The sequence below is a fragment of the Eulemur rufifrons genome, chromosome 14 (assembly GCF_041146395.1).
Source record: "Eulemur rufifrons isolate Redbay chromosome 14, OSU_ERuf_1, whole genome shotgun sequence".
Lineage (NCBI taxonomy): Eukaryota > Metazoa > Chordata > Mammalia > Primates > Lemuridae > Eulemur > Eulemur rufifrons.
Genome location: NC_090996.1, coordinates 11,231,904 through 11,251,334, shown reverse-complemented (window position 1 = coordinate 11,251,334; position 19,431 = coordinate 11,231,904). Strand labels below are relative to the sequence as shown.

General features: G+C 56.9%; 2 protein-coding genes across 4 annotated transcripts in view; both read left to right on the top strand.

The window, feature by feature from the left end:
• ARPC1A (actin related protein 2/3 complex subunit 1A) overlaps positions 1 to 1,251 on the top strand; it is a 29,806-nt gene extending 28,555 nt beyond the window's left edge. Inside the window, exon 9 of one of the 2 annotated variants that reach the window (XM_069486526.1) lies at positions 362 to 1,251. In XM_069486526.1, the coding sequence (XP_069342627.1) occupies positions 362 to 400 (39 nt within the window). In that variant the 3' untranslated portion in view covers positions 401 to 1,251. The remainder of the gene's footprint in view (positions 1 to 361) is intronic. The other variant, XM_069486525.1, reaches the window with a different exon arrangement.
• A 4,358-nt stretch (positions 1,252 to 5,609) lies between these two features.
• ARPC1B (actin related protein 2/3 complex subunit 1B) lies at positions 5,610 to 18,816 on the top strand. 2 transcript variants are annotated; one of them, XM_069486523.1, is made up of 10 exons: positions 5,610 to 5,667; positions 12,105 to 12,181; positions 12,915 to 13,019; positions 13,490 to 13,712; positions 14,471 to 14,578; positions 15,652 to 15,858; positions 15,941 to 16,016; positions 16,868 to 17,073; positions 17,965 to 18,055; positions 18,405 to 18,815. In XM_069486523.1, exons 2-10 carry the CDS (start codon positions 12,118 to 12,120, stop codon positions 18,441 to 18,443), a joined length of 1,119 nt encoding a protein of 372 aa, XP_069342624.1. In that variant the 5' UTR covers positions 5,610 to 5,667; positions 12,105 to 12,117; the 3' UTR covers positions 18,444 to 18,815. The 2 variants fall into 2 exon arrangements, with proteins under 2 accessions (XP_069342624.1, XP_069342625.1); XM_069486524.1 differs by lacking the exon at positions 5,610 to 5,667 and adding an exon at positions 5,673 to 5,694 and having other exon boundaries at positions 18,405 to 18,816.
• The last annotated feature ends 615 nt before the right edge of the window (positions 18,817 to 19,431 follow it).

Here is a 19,431-nt window from a genome sequence, read left to right as displayed (position 1 = left end):
GATGTGGCCTATAGAGCATAGGAGAGCCTGCCACTGGGGCATGTAGAGTGTAGTGACGAGGCAAGGTACATGGGCTGGTGACACAGGGAGGAATTATGTGCCTTAAGAATACGGAGGAGTGAGGGCTGTGCCCAGAGCCTGTGGGTTAGGATGATGGGAACAATGAGTACATGGCCTGGAGGACAGCCCAGGCCTGGAGAGTCTCTGCAGGGTGAGTGCTGGGAGAGTCGGGGTGGGGCCAAATCTGGGAGGACGAGGTCCTGCACCTCAACCAAGGAGGAGGGGGCAGTAGTGTACCATGGGGAAAGCTCCAGGATGGACAGTCCTCAGTAGTGATCTGTTTCTTCCCACTTTTTTCAAGACCTTAGAGTCTTCTATCCAGGGCCTCCGGATAATGTGAAGCTGAGTGAGCCTCTGCCATCCAGCAGGACAAACGGTGGCTGACCACAGCTCTGCCATTGGATGGTGAGGAAAGCCAGCCCCAAGGAAACACTGAAAACACATATCGTGCAAATAGTGTGTGGTTTTGTTTGAGTATAAAATTGGTGAAAGTGTTGGTTTTTTAAAAGCAGCAGTGATTTTTTTTTTTTTTGGCTATTTCATTCCATTCTTGACCAAAGCTTCTCTTTAAGTAGTTTATTATGGAAAATTGTCACACTAACTTAAAGGAAAGGGTGAGGGAGATATGTAAATTGTCCACTAGAAAATTAAATTAAAATACTGAATGTGGTTTTGGATTTGTTTCCTTATACTATTTCCATTTTTAGTAGAAAAATATGGGTAAATTCTTCATTAGATTAGTTCATTTTTAGGTAAAATCTTATATTCTTAGTTTCTTAAATTGCACCATCCTACTCAACCTTTAACCAAAAAGAACCATTTATGGGGGGGACCATTTATTGAATATTATCTCAACATTACAATACTTCTGCAAACTATTATATTCTATCCCAATTTTGCATCCAAGCAACAGAGAAACCTCGCTCCACTAAGCAGCCAAGCCAAATGGGAGGCTGCTCTGGGAGACCCTCTGTGCCCGGTGCCCACGGCAGGGCAGCCCACTGCAGACATGAGCACCCGCAAAGGGTGTGCTGCCAGGGAGCCTGCAGGGGGAAGAGACACGGGGAAAGGTAGCATCTTGGTTTAGAGATTATTGTGCCCAAACTGAGTTCTTTCATCATAAGTAGATGTGAAGTTTGACATTCCAAGGCTGAAAATTTTAAAGAGGTACAAATATAAATAAAAATCAAAATAAATACAGAGTAGCCTTGAGTGTTCTTGATCTCACTGTACAGGATAACCAGAGCAGCGACTCTGACACAGCTCTGCTCTAGGATACTGGTAACAGTGCTTCTCAAAGGACATGATGTTCTCAAAAGATTAATTCTGCCTTTTTAATGATTCATGGGAAGCCTTCCCTCCAAGAGAATCCTAGTGCCAGGGGCTGGCCTGACGGCCTGCCTCATCCCTGTGTGCCGTAGTGTCCTCTCTGGACCCCCAAGGCAGGAGCTCCTGTGTGCCCCCACTCTGGAGACAACCATGTCAAGGCCCAGGGTTTCCCCAGGTGCCGGAGGCATAGCTGAGGAGAGAAAGCTACCCCACGTGGCATGGTCAGTCCAGAGCAATGTATAAAGTATGAGGTTATTTAAGTTTTGTGTGTGTGATTTAAATACTAGGTGTGGTAGGCAGAAAAATGCCCCCTCGCCCAAGAATGACCATGTCCTGGTCCCCAAACCTGTGAATTTTACAAATGTGATTAAGTTGCAGGTCTTGAGATGGGAGCTTATCCTGAATTATCTGGGTGGGCTCAGTGTAATCACGAAGGCCTTATAAGTGTGGGGGAGCAGGAGGGTCCCCACTCCTGAGCAGTCAGGAGATAGGACGAGGGGATGACAGATTGAAGAGACGCAGGGCCCCGAGCCAGAAGGAATGTGGCGGCCTCCTGAAGCTGGAAAAAGCGAGGCAATGGATTCTCCCCTGGAGCCTCCAAAGGAGCTCTCACTGCCCTGCCTTCGCCACTTGAGGCCACTGAGACTGATGCAGGCTTCCGACCTCCAGAACTGTGAGAAAATAAATTTTGTTGTTTCAAGCCATGAAGTTTGTGGTGCTTTGTTACAGAAGCAACAGGAAACTAATATGCCAGTTTAATTCAGAAAAGGGAAGTATGGCCTAGAATAGTTTTTCAAAATGAGGACCATAGCCCATTAGTGGGTTGCAAAAATCAATTTAGTAGGTTATGACTGGCATTTTAAAAGATGAAATAGAAAAATACCAGATTGCATTGCACATAGTAAGTGTTGTTTCATGATAATTATGTTTCAGATATACAGTGGAGTGTGTGCTAGGTCACAATACACATCTCTCGTGTGGATTCGTGACCAAAAAAAGTTAGAAAGCCACCAGAGAGGATTCCTGAGGAAAGGTGTGTTATCCACACCTTGACTGCAGTACTTCACCATAAGAACAGCAAACTGTGTCAGGCACCAAGGTGAGCAACTGGTAGGCATGACCTGCTCCTCATAACAGTCCTGTAGGGTTGGAACTGTTACTACCACATTTTATGGATGACAAAACGCAAGACCAGAGAGGGGAATGATCAGTCTCTCTGGAGTCCCAGTGGTAACCACTAAGCATGTTGCCTGTTGGGCGAGGGTAGGGAGTAGCGATGCCGTAGTGACAGCCTGGTTAGCTCACCCTTCCTTGCTCACCCAAGCTCAGGAGCAGGGTGATGTCACTGGAACTGATGGGAGGTGACCCCTGTATTTGCCAGTACCTCATGGAGTTTCATTGTAAACCTCAGTTTCTCATTGAACTGACACACAAAGCCATGTGGCTTGGAAGGAGGGTGTCACTCCCAGAAGGAGACTGGGCTGGGTTGTGATGTACTGAGCATGTTATGGGCCTCAGCCTGTGGTGGACATCTGGCCTCAGGGGCTTTGGCCACCTGACGTGTATGTGTGGCCTTGGGAGCAACAGACAAGGGTTTCTGCTCTTCCCTCCTCTCAGGTGGTGATGGGTCCCTTGATCTCAAGGGAACGGACCGGACCCATGGTCCCCATTCTGGGGTGGACATGGACACATGTCCCTGTCATGGCCAATGAGACAAAAGGGAGAATATGCTGGGAACTCTTTCCTTCCTGGTCTCCCTTGGGTCTCCCTTGGTCTGCCTTGGCCAGCCCATTGCTTGCCTGTAGTCAACTTGGCCATTGTCCTGTGGCCCGGAGGTAGTATGACCAATGTAGAAAACCAGCAAGAACCTCGGCGACTGCGAGACTGCACCAGCCCAGAACTGCCTTCCTCCACGTAAGCCGGCCCAGAAGAGTCATGGCCTGGGTTTGTGGCTGCGTTTCTTGGAAACCCGAGAAGGCAGAAAGGAAGGGGGAGTGTAGCATCTTCATCCCAGGGCAGTGTGCAAAGCAGATTCCCGGAAGAAACAGAAAGCTCTCCAAGTTGTTCTCGAAACTCCAGATGAAATTCTTCCATCCCCAAACTCCTCTAACCCAAGGCAGTGCTTTACTTAAGGCTTAGAAAACTTTGTGCCCCCAAGGGAGCCATTTCAAATCACACCTCCCATCACTTTCCAGTCTGATGTTTGCTTTCCCACCCGTTGGGTCTTCCCTCTGTGACTGCGGCCTGTGAGGTAGGCGCAATGCTTGTTAGTGTCCATTTACAGGTGTGGAAACTGAGGCCTGGCAAGAAGAGTGCCTTGCCTGAGGCTACAGTACAGGTTAAGTCAGAACCAGAGTTAGATTCAGTGTCCTCGCACCACTTGATCATTCACTCAGCAGACATGCCAGGCTCTGTGACAGGCACTGGGGATCGAGGCTTGAACAGCACAAACATGCTTGTGTGGACTTTATGAATCTTTTCATCAGGCTGCCTCAGTTCTGTTTTCACAGTTAGGAGAAAGGGGTCCTCAGGTGTGTATATTTGTTCGGATGCTTTGGTAACTGGTAGCAGAAAAAAACTCAAACCAGCTAAAGTAAAGCAGATTTCTTGGCTCACGTATCTGAAACCTTGAGGTGGGCTGGGCCCAGGCTGACTGGTCAGGTTACCGGGAGCTCTGGTCACTTCCCTGGGTTCTCCCCACTGTGCACTCTCGTGTCTCAGCGTCCCTCGTGGCTGCTCCACTTCCGTGCTCACATATGTGCCACTTGCCCAGAAGGGGCTGCTTTGCCCCGGATTCTCAAAGTCCTGGGCTTTGCTTTGAGGGGGTCATCGTAGATCACAAGTCCAGGGCAGGGGAAACCCTGAGCTGATTGCATTAGACTACTCAGGGCCACTAGGGGTCATCCCCTGGGCATCCACAAAGCAGCAGAGGAGTAGAAGCCAGGGAAGCAACAATGGTGTCACCTCAGTATTAGACTGCCCTTGTCCCCAGGGGAAGAGGGTTGCTGGTCCAGACCGTTTGAAATTTTTTTCTGCTTAAACTAAAGCCATCACTTGGATTTGCCAAGGCTGCCGAGATCTGTCTGAACAAACCTGCAGGAGCAGCAAGATGGGGGCTCAGGGTCACAAATGCCTTTGCAAAAGCTCACTGATGCAGCCGAGAGTCTAGTGGACACCTCTGATGGGGAGGCCGGCAGGAGCAAAGTGACCAGAGAAACAGCCATGTCCTGCAAAACAAACCCAAGTTGGCGAGTGAGGGCAAGGTGGGGAAAGTGTCCTGGGCGGAGAGAACACATGCTCTTAATTGTGTCAAACGCCTAGACTGGACAGAGTGGAGCCTGCCCCAGGCCTCCTGAGATCCATGAAGACCTTGCACCCCAACAGCTGCTGCCTGGCTGGCTTTGAGAGCGCCAGATCTTAGGGAGGGGTTTTCACCGAGGTCTCCTCCCTCTGCCCAGCCACCTGGCCACATCCCCATTGATAAGGCCGAGGGTCAGGATGGGAAGCCCCCTGGGGACCACATGGCCCGAGACCCCAAGTCAGGTGGCTGCAAGTCTGCCCAGGTAACTTAAAAGAGTGGAACGGGCTGTGGTGGACTAGAGGGGCAAGAGTTAGCATCGAGAAAACGAGGGGGCCGGCCACAGCCGGGGCTAACACCCGGGTTTGGCAGTGAGGACGCGGAGGGCCGAGAAAGGCGGGGCCGGCTGCCCTGGTCCCGCCTGTGCCGCCTACGCCTCGCACCCATCCTGCACATTTGGCGCCCTCGGGCGTCGGCCCCGAAGGGAAGGGACGGTTCCCGCGGGCTGGGGGCCGAGGCCGCAGGGCTTCGCTAAGTCTCTCATTCACCAGCGCGTGGGCGCAGAGCCCGCGGCCCCCGCCGTCGGGGCGCAGAGGACGCGCCTTCCATACCCCGCGCTCTCGGCTCTGGGTGGGTAGGGGCGTTGGGCTCCGGGGTCCCGCCCAGCAGCAATTGAGGCTGCGCACCTCTCTCCCAGCCTCAGTTTCCCCATCGGTAAAGCAGCGAGGGGCGGTAGCGGACGGCTTCTAGGCGCCTTGGGCTCCGACGTCGGTGCGGATACCCGCAGCTCCCAAACCCCGAGGGCTGGGAGGGATCTAGACCTTGCGACCGCCGCCCCTGGTCCCCGCCCCCGGTCCCTGAGGGGCTGAGGCCCGGAGGCCCCGCCCCCCGCCCACGAGGAAGTGGCTGCGGCGCAGCGCGGGGCCCAGAGCCGGCTCGTCGCGTCGACTGCCCAGAGTCCGCGGCCGGGGCGCCCGCAGGTGAGGGGGCCGGGGAGCCACCTGGAGGTGAGGGGCGTGGGGGGCCGCCCGGAGATTGGGGTGACGCGGCTACGTGGGGGCCGCCCGACAGTGAGGGGGCCGAGGACAGGGATGAGAGGGCGCGCGGGGAGAGGAGGCGGTCCAGGGAGGGGAGGGGCGCAAGAGTGCGGGCTGCGGGGCCGGGCGAGGGGGCGCAGCTCCTCGCACCCGCACCCTCGGGGCTGCCCGAGCCCGGGCCCCAGCCGGCGCGCCCGCCTCCCCGCCTCTCGGGCCCCACTCCCCGCCCCCCGCCCCCGGATCCGCGCCGCGGTCGGAGTCGCCCCGTTACTTCGGGCCGGCGGGGCCCCACGCCCAGTCACTTCCCCTCCATCCCGGAGCCTTCCGGGTTGCTGCAACCGGGAAATGAGCTGGCGCCCCCGCCCTGCCCCCGCCCTCCCGCTCCTGCAGGGCGCCCGGAGGGCGGCTCGAGGGTCCCGCACCTGGCGGTCCGGGCCGCGGGTCCCCGAGCGGAGCGCGCCCCTCCGAGCCGCGGGGCGCCCGGCCCGAGCAGCCCCCACTTCTCGGCGGCGCAGGGAGGACAGCCAGGCCGCCCGGGGCCGGGCGGGGCCCGCGGGCAGTGACGGGATCCTTAGCATAAAGCCTCCGGGCTGCCGAGCGCCCTCCCCCGCCTCTCCGGGGCCGAGCAGCTCGGAGGTTAAGAGCACCTTTAAGGTCTCAGGGACCTAGGTAAGAGTGCCAGCTTCTTCCTTCGCAAACCACCTAGCTCTGTGAGCCTCAACTTTCCTTACCTGGAAAATGGCCTTTCAAATAGGCTTCAGTGCAGTCATGTAAGACACTTGGCAGTGTGCCAGGCACACAGTCTGCATGTGTGCTGCCACTCGTGTTGCCATCATAAGGCCTGCCCACCCTGGTCACAGCGCCTGCCCAGGTGAACCTAACCTCCTGACCGCCAGGATTTGGGGTCCGAGTCCCAGGCTGTGCCATTTAGGAGCTGTGTGACTTTGAGCAGATCATTGTTTTTGTGCGAGCCTCATTTTCCTCATGGGCAACGTGAAGTTTAAAAAACAAACAAAACTTTTCAGTCTTGCTTCAGGGAGAAAAAGAGAGAATGTATGGGAACGTTCTGGGTAAACTCAAATCCCTGAGAGATGCCAGTAAAGTTAGTAACTTTACTTATGTTTGTACCTAATCCATTGATAGGTTGTTTCTGATAATTAAATAGCATCCCAACATGTTAATATCGCAGTTTACTCTTTCCATACTTGTAGTCATCTGGATTTTTCCACCCTGTCACCGTTATAAAGAGGGTTATTATGAACGTGTTTGCTAAAAAGTCTATGGCAGTTTTCTTACCAGATTGGATGCATGTGATCAACGAGCATTAATGTTTAAGTTCCTCTTAATGTTATTCTGCCCTGTTTCTCTCTACCGAATTGTTCAATTCAGTGCTCTTCAGAAACCAATTAGCAAATGACAATTTCTCCACAGCGCTGCCAGCATTGAGTTTTATGTGTTTTGGGGTTTTGTTTTGTTTGGATTAGTTTCACTGGTGCTTTGTGGTGCCTTAGGATTGTTTTGTGTTTCCTGAGTTGATTTTGCCTAGTTTGTAAAACTTCAAGAGTGGAGTTGGGAAGGAGAGATGGGGGTGGCAAGGGCTGCTCCACACGACAGGAAGTTGAGTAAATGCTTAGCACCCGTGCAAAATGGCTTGCTGGCTGCTTCTGAGCTGGGTGGGGACTTCCCGGAGTGCCTGTAGAGCCAAGATCCTTGCCTGAGGCAGCTCTTGCTTGGTTTAGCTTCAAATACAGCCAAACCTCTGGATTGAGAGAAAACTAGCAAAGCCAGGCAAGAAAGGACCTACAGCCTGTGCCTGGCCCAGCCCCAGCCTTTTCTGGATGAAGATGTGAGGGAAGCATTGGCCGAGGGCACCCACTCAATATGGAGAGAGCCAGAATTTAAGCCCAGCGCTGTAAGGAAGGGGGCATTGAGCCCAAGACCCAGAAGGGTGTCCTCCTTGGCTGGGCAGCCTGAGGCTTTGCCTGGCTTGCTTTGGAGGGGAGCTGTATTCTCTCTCCACTCTCTGAATGCACAGAGAAGACCTTCTAGATTGGAGGTTTCCGAGCTTTTCTGGTTATGAACACATACTCAATAAATATTTACAAATTGCCGTTAAAGTAATCTAGCATATTCCTTATAGACCATTCCCCAAGACAGACATGAAGAAAGACTGTCATTCATTCATTCAACCACATTCAAGAAATATTTATCGAGCACCTGTCATGTGCCAGGCCCCCTAATCGGTGCCAGGGATGCACTGGTGAACAAAACAAATACCCCTGCTCTCTTGGAGCTTCTGTTCAAATACATAAGAAGAAAAAAAAAATACATTTTCCACACCCCAGTGTGTGGTCTTTGGCATCCTAGATGGAGGCCCAAACCTCTTCCTTCCAGCCCCCCGCCCCACAGGGAATTCTGAAGGAAACTCTACAACCTCACACTGGTCTCCTCCCTCCGCCAACCACACCCAGCCCTGGGTCATTGAGCACCACTGTGTGGGACGGGCTCCTGGAAGCTCCAAGCTTGTAAGAGGTGGCGTGGAGCTAGCCCGGGGGAGTCTGTAAGGGGCTTGCCCCACACTCCCCCAGCCTCACTGTTTCCAGGTGACAGGGGCAGGGGCACAGAGCACTGGGTGTCAGCTCCTGATCCTAACACCATCCCCAGGGCCCCCTCCTCTCTCTTGTTCCTCAACAGTCAAACAGGCCCACAGTGCTGGCTCACAGGGCCACGGTGATGAGTAGTAGGTGGGTGTCCCGGAGGCCATGGCCTCAGCCTGCCTGTGCCTCCACTGGCAGCGATCGCAGAGGCCTTATGGTGTCAACACATGGAGGTGAAGCAGCCCCAGTGGCATTTTCCTTGTGACACTTTTTGCAGCAGGGCGGTTGGCAGGCAGCAGTGGGCATTCCCCACCCCACCCATTTGGTAGATTAGAGGTTTTCCTGTGAGTGATTAAGTCAAAGTTCTGGGCCATAATCCCTGAGCCAGGAGGCTGGAGCCCCAAGGCCACACAGGCTGGAGAAACAGCTCCCTTCTCTGGGCTCCCACTTCCTCATTTGTAAGACGTGGGGGTGGGGAGTTGTCGCCGAGGCCCTGCTGGTTGCAGTTGCTTTGCAGAAGTTATGAAAGGGGGGAAATGAGCCTTTCTTGCTCCCACACCCTCTACCCCTCTCCCTTACCCCCTTTAAGGTGCTGGTCCAGTGGACTAGGAAGTATTTCTGTCTGAATTCATGCTCAAGTGTGATTGGCTGATAGGTGAGGTCCGAACCTCCCTCCCCTGCCTGTTACTCTGCTTATGGCCATCTTTACCTGCCCCTCCCCTCCCCTTGAGAACCTTAGGGTCCCGGAAACTGTGGTCTGGGCTCCCCAAGTCCTTTTGACCCACTGGTGCATGTGGGGGTTGCTGTCCCCAGCAGAGCCTGCTGCTCCATCTTCACAGCCTGGGCACACAGCAAGTCTGTGACAAGGGACCCTGGAAAGTCAGACTCTGTGCATCAGCCCAGGGCCCCAGGTATGGGCTCAGGGTGAGGGGGTGGCCCTGGCAGCCCCAGGGCTCTTTCCTTCCTGGCCACCTGGGGACAAAAAGGGGAGTAGTTGGCCTCAGGTGGAGTCCCGTCCTGGGGCCAACCAGAACCCAGCTGGGGGTTGGACATGGGCTCCTCGCTGGTGACCTTGCCCCATGGAGGTGGGGCAGGCGAGCACAGTGTATTGGCCAGGCAGGCCTCAGGCTTCCCTCTGCTGAGTCTTGGCATCTGGTAATGGGCAATGGTGGCCCAGCCCCCGGGCTCCGGAAGCACTTGGGGAAGTCCCCAGCAGGCCTGCTGACCTGGCTGAGGGCCCTGAGGTGGCGCTTCCTGGGCTTTGGTCTTACACAAAGAGGCCTTATAAGGAGAGAGAGGCTGTGAGCGGGTGGGTGCCGCATGTTTGCTGTGCGCGCGAGGCGGAGCCTGAGCTGCCTGCGTCCACTTTCTCAGCAGTTGTTGCCTGAGGACCCGCTGGGGCCATGTTCTGTGCGTGGGGGAAACAGATGAGGCCCCTGCACCACACATGAACACGTGTGTGTGTGTCCTGTGCTGCCCTAGGAACCTTCTAGGATGTCCTGCTGTAAATGAAAGTAGGTGGGACTGGGCATGGTGGCTCACACCTGTAATCCCAGCATTTTGGGAGACTGAGGTGGGAGGATCCCTTGAGCCCAGGAGTTCGAGACCAGCCTAAGCAACATAGTGACCCCATCTCTACCAAAAAAAAAAAAGGAATGAAAGAAAGAAATGGCTTACATCCGGGGTGAGCGGGAAGCGGTCAGGGCCCCCTAGCCAGTGAGCTCAGGGGCTATGCAGTGCGACCTCAGGCAGGCCTGTCGCTGAGCCTGGGTTCCACAGGGGTGCAGTGGGCTAAACTGCAGCCCCAAAGTCTGCTCCGTCTCTTCCCCACTGCTGGGTCCAAACTCAACGCTCTTCCTCTCAGAGGGGTCTTAGTAGAGACCCCTGGCGGGGGAAGGGAGGGCGCCATGGGTTCCAGCAGGGCTCTGAGGGCCAGCTTATGGGTGACCTCGACCTGAGTAGCCTGCTCTTCTGAGGGTCAGGTGGGCCGCCAGCCAGCGCAGGGCGGTGACGGGGCAGCCACCAGCCTTCTGGGGTATTCAGGGCTCTCAGTCCTGGTTGGCCTCTAGCCCGGGTCCCGGGGCCCAGCACAGGGCACAGAAACCTGCCAGGCTGGTGGGGGAGGCAGCCACATTACTTGGCAAGTGGCCTCAGCCCCCACGTCTGTCATCTGGAGCTGCCCTTGAGCCCAGCATCCTTCACCACCCGCAGCCAGGTTTGCCGGGCCCCGCCTCCCTGGTGGACATAACGGCTGTGACGCACACAGAGCGCTCAGGGCTGGCAGGGAGGGGGCGTCCAGGGCGGTACTATTTAAAAAAAAATTTTAATCTCCTGGGCACTAATGGCCATTTAAAAAAGTGTTCATTGAATATTTACTAAGCACTGCTACTTGCCAAGCATGTCGGCACCGGAAATAGAAACGTGAACAAGAAAGACAAACGTCTGTCCCCATCAAGGCGGGTCTGTTCTTGCAGGGGAGAAAGGCAAGAGGCAGAATAAATGAGTTCAGTGTCACGTGCGTCCCATGATGACTGTCTGTGGAGAAAATTAAATCAGGAATAGGGAGTTAGGGGTGCTGGGGTCGGGGAGGCGTGGATTCGGGGAAGGCCTCTCTGAAAGGTGGCGGTTGACATTTGAGCACAGACTTAATGGCAGTGCAAGGGTGAGAGCCGCGCATGCAGGGAACAGTGTTGCAGGCTGAGGGAACAGCCAGCACGGGGGCCGGAGGCAGGAGCACACTCGTGTACCCCAGGATCTGCCTCTGGCTGGTGGCGAAGGCTGACTCTTAAATGGATAAATTGAGGCTGGGTGTGTCGCGCCCCTTATGGACTGAGAGCTGCCGTTTCCTGGACACCTACTCCGGGCGGGGTGTGGTAGATCATCTGATTTCACCCTCTCAGCACCTCTGGGTGGGAGGCAGGATTCCTGTTCCCATTTCACAGGTGGGGAAACTGAGGTTCAAAGAGGGCAGGTGACATGCCCAGGGGGACACAGCGCAGGGAGGTGGGGAGAGAGTCGGTTTGAGGAATCAGGTGAGACGGCAGTTGCACCTCGCCCCTCCTCAGGCCTGGCAGCAGGGGGAGGAGGCTGGGGATGGGCCAGCGGGAGCCGAGCGGGCGGGAGGCCGAGGGCTGCCCCTTCATTGCTGGGGCTAGTCTTGGGGGCAGTGGCCACAACCCCCACGGCCAGGCTACACTGGGTTCTCCTAAGACTCACGACGCAGGCCTGGCCCAGCCCCACACCTCCTCCCTGCCCAGGTGCGGCAAGTGGGCGTCTGGACCCATAGTGGGACTCGTCCGTCTGCCCCAGGCCCTCCCTCCTCCCTCCCCTCCCCACCTGTCTGAGCTGAGTGGGAGATTATTTCTCTTCATCTTCATTATGTCCTTAATGGGGTGGGGGAAGGGGGAGTCCCACCTATAAGGGGACTGAGGCACAGGTGACAAGGGATTGGCACCCAGCTCAGGGTCCCAGCACCCCCACTCATGGCAGCGTCTTTGTCTGTAGCACTCTGTTCCCCACCTGGCCCCATCCTTTGTTCCCTGGAGCCTCAGAGACACCCCGTGAGACCTGCCGTTTCATGGGTCCTATGGAGGACCCAGGAGGGGAAGCAACACGCCAGGCCAGTCAGGAGACCACGGTGGCCCCTGCCACCCTTGCTGTACACTGCTGCCCTTCTGAAACACAGGGCCCCTCCTGGTGCAGAACCCAAGGGGGTCGGCTGGGGCCTGGTCTCTGGACAAGGTCAGGGCCGACTAAGATTCTCTCCTCCTCTCTCGGACACAGGAGCCAAGCGGCCATGGCCTACCACAGCTTCCTGGTGGAGCCCATCAGCTGCCACGCCTGGAACAAGGACCGCACCCGTGAGTGCTGGGGGTGGCTCCCATCTCCTGCGATGGGGACCAGCAGGAGCACACACATAGGGGCTGTGACGCAGCCTTGCATCATGGGCACAGCTGCCCACAGGCCTCATGCTGGGTCCTCGTGCTGAGCAAGGTGCTCCCGGCTGTGTAAGAAGGGAACAGCCAGACAGCTCAGGGAACACGCAGGGGCAGCCAGGCACGTGTTCCCTGAGCTGCAGGCAGGAGGACACAGGTGTGGGGCGTGTGTGTGAGCACAGCGCTGCCCCGAGCCAGGCCCTGCTGTAGGTGCTGCAGTGGGGTGGGCTTGACACAGGCTGCAGAGGGGTGCGGGCAGAAAATGAAGACATAACCTACCATGGAGGCAGGGAGCGAGGTGTGCCCAGGCCAGGGAGGGCGGGTACAGAGGCCCTGAGGTGTCATCAGGAGTAGTGGGGAGACCCTGGCTGGACTCGGGGAGCAGAGAGCAGTAGCAAGGCAGCAGCTGCCCAGAGCAGTGGGATGGGAGAGGCCCCAGGGGTCAGGAGACTGCTGTGGGCACAGTGGGTGTGGGCGAGGGGTGGCCCAGCAGGACCAGAGGGGGATCAGGGGGTCCCTCTGAGGCAAAGGAGGAAAGCCTGAGTCATGAAGGCCAAGGTGGGGCCAGTTGGACCATGGAGGTAGGTGTTCCTAGAGGAGGGCAGTCATGGGGAGGCGTCCTGGGCACCCCCCAAACTCCCTCCCATCTCCCCTGCAGAGATCGCCATCTGCCCCAACAACCATGAGGTGCACATCTACGAGAAGAGCGGGGCCAAGTGGGCCAAGGTGCATGAGCTCAAGGAGCACAACGGGCAGGTGACAGGTAAGTCAGGGGGGCTGGGACCACCCTTCTGAAAGGAGGGAGGGGGACAAGAGGACTGTGTTAGGTAGGACAGTTTGGGTTGCAAGTAAGACAACCCTGACTCAAAGTGGCTTAAGTTTTAAAGGTGTCATGTTGACTCATACGACCAAAAAACTCAGAGATTGGTGGGTTTCAGGAGAGGCTTGATCCAGCAGCTCAGCATTACCAATAACTTCTTTTCTGTCTCTTAGCTTTCCCATCCAGCATGTATGGTGATAGCATGGGAGAGCTGTAACACCCCCTAATAAACTCGAGTTGCGCCCCCAGCATCACTCCAAGTATATATCAGATCTCAGTAAGAAGTGTATCTTGCTGGGCAGATACAGTTTCCTCCCAGATTGTGGCCTTTAAGCTCCTCATACATGGCCACTGTGCAGCCACTTCTACCTGGGTGGCTTCAGCCTAGTGTGTGTCCCCCCCATTCCCCACAGGCATCGACTGGGCCCCTGAGAGTAACCGCATCGTGACTTGCGGCACAGACCGCAACGCCTACGTGTGGACGCTGAAGGGCCGCACGTGGAAGCCCACCCTGGTCATCCTGCGGATCAACCGGGCCGCCCGCTGCGTGCGCTGGGCCCCCAACGAGAACAAGTTCGCTGTGGGCAGTGGCTCCCGCGTCATCTCCATCTGTTATTTCGAGCAGGAGAATGACTGGTGGGTGCCTGGTGGGGCCAGAGTGGGCTGGAAGGGACCAGGGCTGGCCGAGCCTGGGACAGCAGACCCACAGGGCCAGGACTAGAGTGTCCCCAGAAAGCACTGGACAGGATGTCAAGACCCCTGTTCACATGACTCTGGGGAAGTCTGTCCTCTCTGGGCCTCATCTGTGAGGTGAGGGGCTCTACGTTAGTCCCTGGATGTTCCCACAGCCCCATCTGGGTAATGACAAGAACACAGACCACACCAGAGCCACCTCTGGGGGCACATCTCTGAGCCCTGCACACACATTGACACTGACTTCCCTGTAGCCTTGTGGACCGGGCATCTGTCACTGTCCTCACTTTACAGCAAAGTCACTTGCATGAGGCACCCAGCCCGACAGACCGCAGGGCACCACGCACAAGCCCCCAGCCACATCTTAATCTCCCCTGCATGGCTGAGGGCAGAGCCAGGCGGGAGCACACGTTGAGTCTGAGAGTCCCAAGTTCGAATCCCTCAGACAGCAGCTGTGTGACCTCTGGTGGTGACTTCACCTTGCCAAGCCTGCCCCAAGGGGGGTTGTGAGGTTTAAAGGAGACAAGTAGAGTTCCCAGTCTAGAGGGGACCCAGCCCGTCACTGCCTGCACCGGACCCCTGACAGGCCTGTGGGCTGGGAGTGCCTGGGCCCCTCCTTCCTGGGACTGGAGGTCTGTGGCAGCACTGGCGGCCTGGAGCCCCAGGGCACTGAGTCCCACCTGTCCGCCTGCCCCGTCCAGGTGGGTGTGCAAGCACATCAAGAAGCCCATCCGCTCCACTGTTCTCAGCCTGGACTGGCACCCCAACAACGTGCTCCTCGCTGCAGGCTCCTGCGACTTCAAGTGCCGGTGAGATGGGCAGCCACGTGGGGAGCACTGGCCCTGACACCAGCGCACAGCAGGGACTGGAGGGTGGAGAGGGAGTCCCACCCTGAGAGCCCCAAGCCCCGCCTTCCAGGCCAGCCCCAGAGCTGCTACCAGCGGGTGACCTGGGCCTCAGTGAGGGTTGGCTCTGTGAAGGGGCAGCATCAGGTCCTGCCTCGAGCCCCTGGGTTAGAGTCCCAGCAAGACGTGCCCATTGCCACCTCTTAATGCCGGCAAGGTTCTTCCCAGGCCCTCCTCTCGTGCCTCATTAGAACTCTCCACCCCTGCAGTTCCCTGGCTTCTGTCTGAAGGAAAATGAGTGGGTGTACTTATTCATACTAAGGTATGAATGACTGATAAGCTGGAACAAACTCTCCTTCATTATCTTAAGGCCTGGCATGTAGAGCCTCCAGTTGCCATCCACTGTTTTTCACTTTCGGGCCCAGCGCCTGGAATCTGCCTTGGCCACTGGACTCATATTCCTGCCAGCTGCAGGCAGGCAGCCCCCAGGTCTCTGGATGCCCACCTGGGAAACAGCAGGCACCAGAGTCCCCTTTGGAGGCCCTGGGCACAGAGAGGATGACATCTTGACATCGGATGAGGCTTTTTGATGGGTGGGGAGCTGGTTTATTGGCACCCTGATCTGTCAGGGGACCCTGAGCTGGCTGTGGGGTGGAGGGTGTGGCCAGCAGGAGGGGGCAGGATTGAATCAAGGTGGAGAGTAGGAAGGAGGGTGTCCTAGGGGCTGGCTGCGGAGTGGCCAGGACAGTGGGCCCAGGACAGTGCCTGGGGGCTGCATCAGTGAGATGGTCAGCTCCCCGAGGGCTCCAGGAGTTCACAGGACTCTTGAGCTGGGAGCCCTCTTGGCCCCACCCCATTGCACAAAGGGGACACCGAGGCCCAGACTTGTCACACCTGGCTGTAGCTCATGCAGAGCCAGGTCTGGAGCCCACGAGCTCCTAGCTCAGTGCTCTGACTGCTAGCGAGGCAGGGACAGCAGACCCCTCCTCAGGCCCCTCTTAAACTCCCGGTTATCCTGTTTGTGCCTCTCTGGGCAGGATCTTCTCAGCCTACATCAAGGAGGTGGAGGAGCGGCCAGCACCCACACCATGGGGCTCCAAGATGCCCTTTGGAGAGCTGATGTTCGAGTCCAGCAGTAGCTGTGGTTGGGTGCATGGCGTTTGCTTCTCAGCCAGCGGGAGCCGTGTGGCCTGGGTCAGCCACGACAGCACCGTGTGCCTGGCTGATGCTGACAAGAAGATGGCGTGAGTAGAGGCCACCCCGGGGAGGAGGTAAGCACGGAGCCAGAGGAGGGGGACACCACAGCTGATAGCTCTCTCCCCGCAGCGTGGCAACCCTGGCCTCTGAAACACTGCCGCTGCTGGCGCTGACCTTCATCACAGAAAACAGCCTGGTGGCAGCGGTGAGGAGGAGGGAGGGGAGGGCAGTGGCGATCAGAGCAGACCTCCCAGAGAATCTAGCAGATGCCCGTGCAGCTCTCCACTGTCTCTTCCTCCTCCCTCCCTCTTTCCCTTCCTTCTGTGCACCCTCCCAGGTACCTGGATTGGGCAGAACAGGTTGGGTTGTGTTGCGGCAGCCAGAAGACCCCGACTGCAGTGGCTTAGTAACAAATATTTCTTCCGTGCTCACACTGTATGTCCAGTGCGGGTGTCGGGGCCTCCAATGGAGGCTGGTCTCCATGTTTCCCCAGTTGCTGTGAGCAGGGAAGGGGGAAGTAGGATCTTGCCCTTTGCTTACTTTTTATTGCCCAGTTTATAAGGCAGGGCCACACAGTGGGGCTGGGACAGTGCGGTTCCACCAGGTGTCTGGAAAGGGCACTACTCTCCCTCCCTTGTGCCCATTTATCTGTCTTTTTCACCCCTCTGCACACAGTGGGGGTGCCAGAGGCGGGTCAGGCCTGCTTTTGCCTGGAGGAGTACCCACTGTGGGGGGGGGGCTCCCCCAGAGGAGGCTTAACCGTCCTGGCAGGACAGAAGGCGCCTGGGCACCCTGGAACATCAAACAAGCTTCCTCACCTGGACAGAGGCCTTGCTGGAGAGGGTGCAGCCCCCAACATCCGCCCCCTACTTTGGTACACGTGGGATTAGGGCCTGCCTGTCCGTGGCCCCGCTGTGTCCCCGAGCTGGCATCGGCCCCTGGCTTACAGACGCAGGGCCAGACTCCCCTTGGCTTCGGCCTCCGTGTCCGGGTTGGAGAAGGGGGCGCAGCGCCTGCCCTCGGCCGGCGCCCCAATGGCACCCCCGCCCGCCGCAGGGCCACGACTGCTTCCCGGTGCTGTTTACCTACGACGCCCCCGCGGGGACGCTGAGCTTCGGTGGGCGGCTGGACGTGCCCAAGCAGAGCTCGCAGCGTGGCTTGACGGCCCGCGAGCGCTTCCAGAACCTCGACAAGAAGGCGAGCTCGGAGGGCGGCGCGGCGGGCGGGGCCGGGCTGGACTCGCTGCACAAGAACAGTGTCAGGTGAGGGCGGGGCCGGAGGAGGGGCGGGGCCCGGGTGGCGGCTGGGCGGGGCCTCAGCCACTAGAACCTTGCCGGGTGAGGGCGGGGCCTGTCTGACTCTACCCTCAGTAGCGTCAGGTGCGGGCGGAGCCGGAAGGGACGGGATGGGGCCCGACCTTTTTGGGTTGCACAAAAGTAACTGTCAGCCCCGCTCTGCATATTTAGGAGACAACTGGGTGGGACTGTCGTAGGGTGGGGCCTGCGGTTCTGTGGGGTGGCCAGCCGGTGACCAGCGGGGTTTTCCTGGGGGCAGTGTCGTGGCTAGGGCGGGTCTAGAACCCTGTGAGGTGGGGGGCGGAGCTGAGGATCCCGCGGCAGCCTTCTGAGGATCTGGGGTGGGGCCCCGGGAAAGACCCGCCAAAACCCAAAAGCTGCCAGTTTTTCATTCCACGGAACAGCGAATCAGGGGAGCAGCAGTATGGCACGGCTTTCTGACCGAGCCCCTCAGCCCGTTAAACCCTCTTGTGGCTGCCAGATCCCATGGCTCCTTCATAGGGAACACTTTTGCCCTGCTGTCAACTACTCCCAGCGGAAGTCCCTTGCTGCTTTTTTTCTCCCATCCGGCCACACTACTGGCACTCAGGTTACACTCCCCCAGACACGTCCTTCCTGCCTGCCCAGGCCTTTGAGTGGCCTGTCCCATTTGCCTAGGTTGCCCCTTGCACCTCACACACCACCGCTCACCCCCAAAGCAGGTTCCTAAGCCTGCTGTTCCTGGGAGGTTACACCCCATCTGGGCACTTCTCACTGGAGCCCCCTCCCCCAAGGAGTGTGGAGCTCCTGGTGGGCAGGATGGACCTAAGTCCAGCACCAGCACAGGCTGGGAGCATAACCCCCTTATCCTCTTTGCAGCCAGATCTCGGTGCTCAGTGGGGGCAAGGCCAAGTGCTCGCAGTTCTGCACCACTGGCATGGACGGCGGCATGAGCATCTGGGATGTGAAGGTGAGGCTTGCCCTACCCCCGGCTTCTGGCCACGCCCCCAAGGTCGACCCTTCCTCCCCTGTCCTCTGCAAAGAAGAAAGGCATTGCAAGGGGATGAGGGGTCAGGGCAGCCCCTTGACACCTGGGCCTTAGTGCTCTCTGGGGCACCCTGCTTGAGGACTGGCATTCAAACCCAGGTTTGCCAGACTCCAAAGACCAGGTTCTCTGTCCTCTGCTGTGCTGGGGCTGAGGTGGTTATAGATAACTAAGGTCCCTGGGCATGGGGGTGGTTATAGATAAATAAGGTCCCTGGGCGTGGGGTGTCCACAGGACAGCTGAGAACCAGCATGTCCATTCCACCTCCTTGCAGAGCTTGGAGTCAGCCTTGAAGGACCTCAAGATCAAATAACCTGTGAGGAATATGTTGCCTTCATCCCAGCTGCTGGGGAAGTGGGGCAAAGGGGTCAGGGAGGTAAGGGTCGCTTTGCTGAATGTTTCTAGGGTACCAGTATGGGTCCCCCTAGGGGCTGCTCCCTCCAAAGGGGAGGACACAGGCCTCAAGCAGGGGCTTTGCAGCTGTCTTACCTATTCAAGGAACATGTGCCTTTTTCTTAAAGAAATGCTTTCATTTATTGTAAAAAATGCCCCCAAAGCACTATGCTGGTCATGAACTGCTTCAGAATGTGGAGGTAATAAAAATGCAATGGTGGACACGCCTGCCTGTGTTTGGAAGGAGAGGTTGGTTTCTACACGGGCACAGATAGCTTATTTTTGCCACTGCCAACACAATCGATCCTGAAGCCCCAGAGCCTTACCCCAAATTGTTCCTTCCCTCCTACGGTCCAGCCCAGGCCACCAAGCTGCCAGGACCAGGTGTCACTCGCTTAGCAGATTCCTTGACAAAGGGGCTACACATTCCAGGCTGATCCTGGGCCTTAATGGGAATTTATTTCTCCATTATGATGTTGGCAGTTGATTTCTGATAAATGTTCATTATTTTCTAGTAAGACTTCTTCCTATTCCTATTGTACTCAGAGGGCGTTTTGGTTTTGTTTAATCTCTTGCTTTTTGGTTACCTATTTCTATAATCACGGTTTTTCTCTTAGTTTAACTAGGTAATGAATTATATCAACAGATTTCCTAATGGTGAATTACCTTTACATTTGTAGGATAAAATGGACTCTAAAGATGCCTTATCTGCCATTGTTCTAGTGTGTTCTCCCCCGTGGGAAGAGACCCCACTGATTGTTTAATCACAGTGAGACGAAATTGCAAGACCCCAGGAGGAAATGTCTCCCCTGATTCCCTACTAAGTGCAATCCCAGCCTGCGCCCGCATGCTACAAAGTGAGGTTCCGTCCTCGGGCTGATGTGACCGCACTGCAGGGCAGGGAGGCT

Coding starts and splice junctions, on each gene's coding strand:
- ARPC1B (XM_069486524.1), top strand. CDS start 12,118: ATGGCCTACCACAGCTTCCTGGTGGAGCCCATCAGCTGCCACGCCTGG. Junction 15,859..15,940: donor GATGCTGACAAGAAGATGGC/GTGAGTAGAGGC, acceptor CTCTCCCCGCAG/CGTGGCAACCCTGGCCTCTG. Junction 17,074..17,964: donor CTGCACAAGAACAGTGTCAG/GTGAGGGCGGGG, acceptor TCCTCTTTGCAG/CCAGATCTCGGTGCTCAGTG.